Below are 5000 nucleotides of genomic sequence, written 5' to 3'. Positions count from 1 at the left end.
TATCCGTGTGTGTGTGTGTGTGTGTTGTACCTGAGCTCTTTCCCAGGAGCTCGGTGACGGAAACAGCTCGATGTGAAACCATCTGAGTGAAAGTGTTGTGCCCTGACTCTCTTCCTCCTGTCATGCAGTCTGGCGGGTGTGTCTCGCAGCGTTACACTGGTCGTGGCTTACATCATGACAGTGACGGGTCTGGGCTGGCAGGAGGCGCTGGCCGCGGTCAGGGTGGTCCGACCCTGCGCCACACCCAACCCCGGCTTCCAGAAACAGCTGCAGGAGTTTCAGAGCACACAGGCGGAAGAGGTCTTTTTCACACACACACACACTCTGTATCTTTCTCCCACTCTCTTACTCTCTCTCTCACACAAACACACACACACACACTCTGTATCTTTCTCCCACTCTCTTACTCTCTCTCTCACACAAACACACACACACACACTCTGTATCTTTCTCCCACTCTCTTACTCTCTCTCTCACACAAACACACACACACACTCTGTATCTTTCTCCCACTCTCTTACTCTCTCTCACACACACACACACACACTATATATCTCTCACACTCTCTTATTCTCATATACACACACACACACACACTATCTCTCACCAACTCTCTTACTTCAAGATTTAAGATTCAAGAAGCTTTATTGTCATTTCAACCACATATATCTGACGCAGTACATAGTGAAATGAAACAACGTTTCTCCAGGACCCTGGTGCTGCATAAACATACAACATAAAGTTTAAACACAAACAAAACAACAACAACACAGAGCTAGGTACAGTGAAGTACAGTGAAACCTTGACTTACGAGTGACTCAACTTACGAGTTTTCCGAGATACGAGCCGTCGGTCGAGCTTACGCCACCCGCCACTCGGTCACCCAGCGAGCGGCCAGTTCACGTGGTTATCTCTCCAGGTCGTGCGTTGGCGCTGTGTAGCGACACTTCATCACTCATTTTCCAAACATTTTTTAGAAACAAACCTCCTTGGACAGGTTTTAATTGAAACGGCCTGCAAGGGAAAGTGAAGAAAGTGTGGAGAGAAAGGCAAAAGTCAGAGAAGAAGATGATGAAGTGAAGTGAAAAATTAAAAAAAATAAATAAATAAAAAAGTAGCAATTAAGTTTAGCGACAAAGTGTAGCATAGTGTGTAAGTTAAATTTAGCAATTAATTGTAGCGTTAAGTGTGTAGCGAGTAAGTTAAGTTAAACGATAGAGCACGAAATGAAAAACTCCGCCCCCCTCCTCCACCAGTCTCCCCCTCCGCCAGCATCTTCGTCTGATCTTCAAGGTAAATACACTTAATAAAACCAGTTTTTCTTTACATTCTTTTTTATTATGTAGTATTATTTTTTTATACATTATTTTTTATTTATAAAGTACATTTTTCTTATTTAAAAACATAACAAAAAAATTGGTGTGGTTTTTGGGGGGGCTGGAATGGATTAATAGCATTTTAATTCGTTTTAATGGAGAAATTTAATTTGATATACGAGCAAATTGAGTTACGAGCTCGGGCACAGAACCAATTAAACTCGTAAGTCGAGGTATTACTGTATATATATATATATATATATATATATATATATATATATATATATATATATATATATATATATATATATATAAATAACGGCCTGGCAACACTTATTGTGCAAAAATGCAGGAGCAGCGGTTGAGGTAGTGCAAATAGAAATAAACATAAATATATCAGTGGATGAAATATTAACAAGGGTTGAGGTAGTGCAGTAAGTAATGAACAATATAAGTCTGTTCACACAGGTAAGAGTGAGTGTGTGTGTGAGTGAGAGAGAGAGATTGGTACAGTTCAGTCCTGAGTGTGTGTGTGTGTGTGTTAGAGAGAGAGTTTGGTACAGTTCAGTCCTGAGTGTGTGTGTGTGTGTGTGTGTGTGTTAGAGAGAGAGATTGGTACAGTTCAATCCTGGGTGTTGAGGAGCCTGACGGCTTGAGGAAAGAAACTGTTCAACAGTCTGGTTGTGAGGGCCTGAATGCTCAGGTACCTCTTTCCAGATGGCAGAAGTGTGTATGAGGGGTGTGTAAGAGTGTGTGTGAGGGGTGTGTGGGGTGTGTAAGAGTGTGTGTGAGGGGTGTGTGGGGTGTGTAAGAGTGTGTGTGTGGGGTGTGTAAGAGTGTGTGTGTGGGGTGTGTAAGAGTGTGTGTGAGGGGTGTGTGGGGTGTGTAAGAGTGTGTGTGTGGGGTGTGTAAGAGTGTGTGTGAGGGGTGTGTGGGGTGTGTAAGAGTGTGTGTGTGGGGTGTGTAAGAGTGTGTGTGTGGGGTGTGTAAGAGTGTGTGTGAGGGGTGTGTGGGGTGTGTAAGAGTGTGTGTGGGGTGTGTAAGAGTGTGTGTGAGGGGTGTGTGGGGTGTGTAAGAGTGTGTGTGTGGGGTGTGTAAGAGTGTGTGTGTGGGGTGTGTAAGAGTGTGTGTGAGGGGTGTGTGTGGTCATCCACAATGCTGTTAGCTTTGCAGATGCAGCGTGTAGTGTAAATGTCCGTGATAGAGAGAAGAGAGACTCCAACGATCTTCTCAGCTGTCCTCACTATCCGCTGAAGGGTCTTGCGATCTGAGACGGTGCAGTTCCCAAACCAGGCAGTGATGCAGTTGCTCAGGATGCTCTCGATGGTCCCTCTGTAGAACACAGTCAGGATGGGGGGAGGGAGATGGGCTTTCCTTAGCCTCCTCAGGAAGTAGAGGAGCTGCTGGGCTTTCTTGGTGATGGAGCTGGTGTTGAGTGACCAGGTGAAGTTCTCTGCCAGATGAACACCAAGGAATTTGGTGCTCTTGACGATCTCCACAGAGGATCCGTCGATGAACAGCGGAGAATGGTCACTCTGTGCTCTCCTGAAGTCAACAGCCATCTCCTCAGTCGACATTCAGGGAGAGGTTGTTGGCTCTACACCAGGCTGTTAGCCGTTGCGCCTCCTCTCTGTACACTGACTCATCATTGTTGCTGATGAGACCCACCACGGTCGTGTCATCTGCGAACTCGCTGATATGGTTGGAGCTGTACATCGCTGCACAGTCGTGAGTCAGCAGAGTGAACAGCTGTGCACTGAGCACACAGCCCTGAGGAGCTCCAGTGCTCAGTGTGGTTGTGCTGGAGATGCTGTTCCCGATCCAGACTGATTGAAATCTATGAACAGCATTCGTATGCATGAGTCCTTACAGTCCAGGTGTGTGAGGGCCAGATGGAGGGTTGTGATGACGGTATCGTCCGTGGAGTGGTTAGGACGATGCGCAAACTGCAAGGGTCCAGTGATGGTGGTAGCTGTGTCTTGATGTGCCTCATGACGAGCCTCTCGAAGCATTTCATCACGTTTGGTGTGAGTGCGACGGGACAATAGTCAGTGAGGCAGGAAACCATAGACTTCTTAGGCACAGGGAAGATGGTCATTGTCTTGAGGCACGTTGGGATGGTGGAGCTGCACAGGGAGATGTTGAAGATGTCAGTGAAGACATCTGCTAGCCGCTCTGCACACTCCCTGAGCACTCTGCCAGGTATGTTGTCTGGTCCAGCAGACTTCAGTGGGTTAACTCTGCATAGAATTCTCTTCACATCAGCTGTGGAAAGACAGAGCACCTGGTTGTTAGGAGGAGGGATGGTCTTCCTTCCTGATGTTGTTCTGTGCCTCAAACCGTGCGTAGAAGTCGTTCAGTGCATCTGGGAGGGAGGTGTCACTGTCACAGGCAGGTGAAGTTGTCCTGTAGTTGGTGATCGCCTGGATGCCCTGCCACATGCGCCGGGGGTCTCCGCTGTCCTGGAAGTGGCCGTGGATTCTCTGGGTGTGCACGCGCTTCACCTCTCTGATGGCTAGGGACAGTTTGGCCCTTGCTATTTTTAAGGCCGCCCTGTCCCCTGCTCTGAAGGCGGAGTCTCTTGACCTCAGGAAAGCACGCACTTTTGCGGTCATCCACAGCTTCTGGTTGGAGCGTGTTGTGATGGTCTTGGAGACGGTCACGTCATCAATGCACTTCCTGATGTAGCCGGTCACTGATGCCGTGTACTCCTCCAAGTCAATAGAGTTGCCGTTGGTTGCAGCCTCCCTGAACATGTCCCAGTCAGTGCACTCAAAACAGTCCTGAAGAGCAGAGATGGCTCCTGCTGGCCAGGTTTTCTACTGTTTCAGAACTGGTTTAGAGCGTCTGACCAGTGGTCTGTATGCCGGAATCAACATCACAGAGATGTGGTCTGAGTAGCCGAGGTGGGGGTACTGCACGATACACGCCGGGAATGTTTGTGTAAACAAGATCATTCACATTCTACATCTCTCTCTTACTCTCATGTATAAACACACACACACACACACACACACACCCACACTACTGTGTATCTCTCACACTCTCTTACTCTCATGTATAAACACACACACACACACACACTACTGTATATCTCTCACACTCTCTTACTCTCATGTATAAACACACACACACACACACACACACACACACCCACACTACTGTGTATATCTCTCACACTCTCTTACTCTCATGTATAAACACACACACACACTACTGTATATCTCTCACACTCTCTTACTCTCATGTATAAACACACACACACACACACACACACACTACTGTATATCTCTCACACTCTCTTACTCTCATGTATAAACACACACACACACACACACCCACACTACTGTGTATCTCTCTCACACTCTCTTACTCTCATGTATAAACACACACACACACTACTGTATATCTCTCACACTCTCTTACTCTCATGTATAAACACACACACACACACACACACACACACTACTGTATATCTCTCACACTCTCTTACTCTCATGTATAAACACACACACACACACACACTACTGTATATCTCTCACACTCTCTTACTCTCATGTATAAACACACACACACACACACACACACACTACTGTATATCTCTCACACTCTCTTACTCTCATGTATAAACACACACACACACACACACTACTGTATCTCTCTCACACTCTCTTACTCTCATGT

The 5000-nt window shown here is 46.6% G+C and overlaps 1 protein-coding gene across 1 annotated transcript in view; it reads left to right on the top strand.

The window, feature by feature from the left end:
• dusp22b (dual specificity phosphatase 22b) overlaps nucleotides 1-5000 on the top strand; it is a 31082-nt gene that overhangs the window by 21360 nt on the left and 4722 nt on the right. Inside the window, exon 6 of the mRNA XM_058393938.1 lies at nucleotides 129-300. Within this exon, the coding sequence (XP_058249921.1) occupies nucleotides 129-300 (172 nt within the window). The remainder of the gene's footprint in view (nucleotides 1-128; nucleotides 301-5000) is intronic.

The sequence above is a fragment of the Hemibagrus wyckioides genome, linkage group LG07 (assembly GCF_019097595.1).
Source record: "Hemibagrus wyckioides isolate EC202008001 linkage group LG07, SWU_Hwy_1.0, whole genome shotgun sequence".
NCBI classification, from domain to species: domain Eukaryota; kingdom Metazoa; phylum Chordata; class Actinopteri; order Siluriformes; family Bagridae; genus Hemibagrus; species Hemibagrus wyckioides.
The sequence above is the reverse complement of the archived record's forward strand: the minus strand, read 5'-3'. Positions and strand labels throughout refer to the sequence as shown.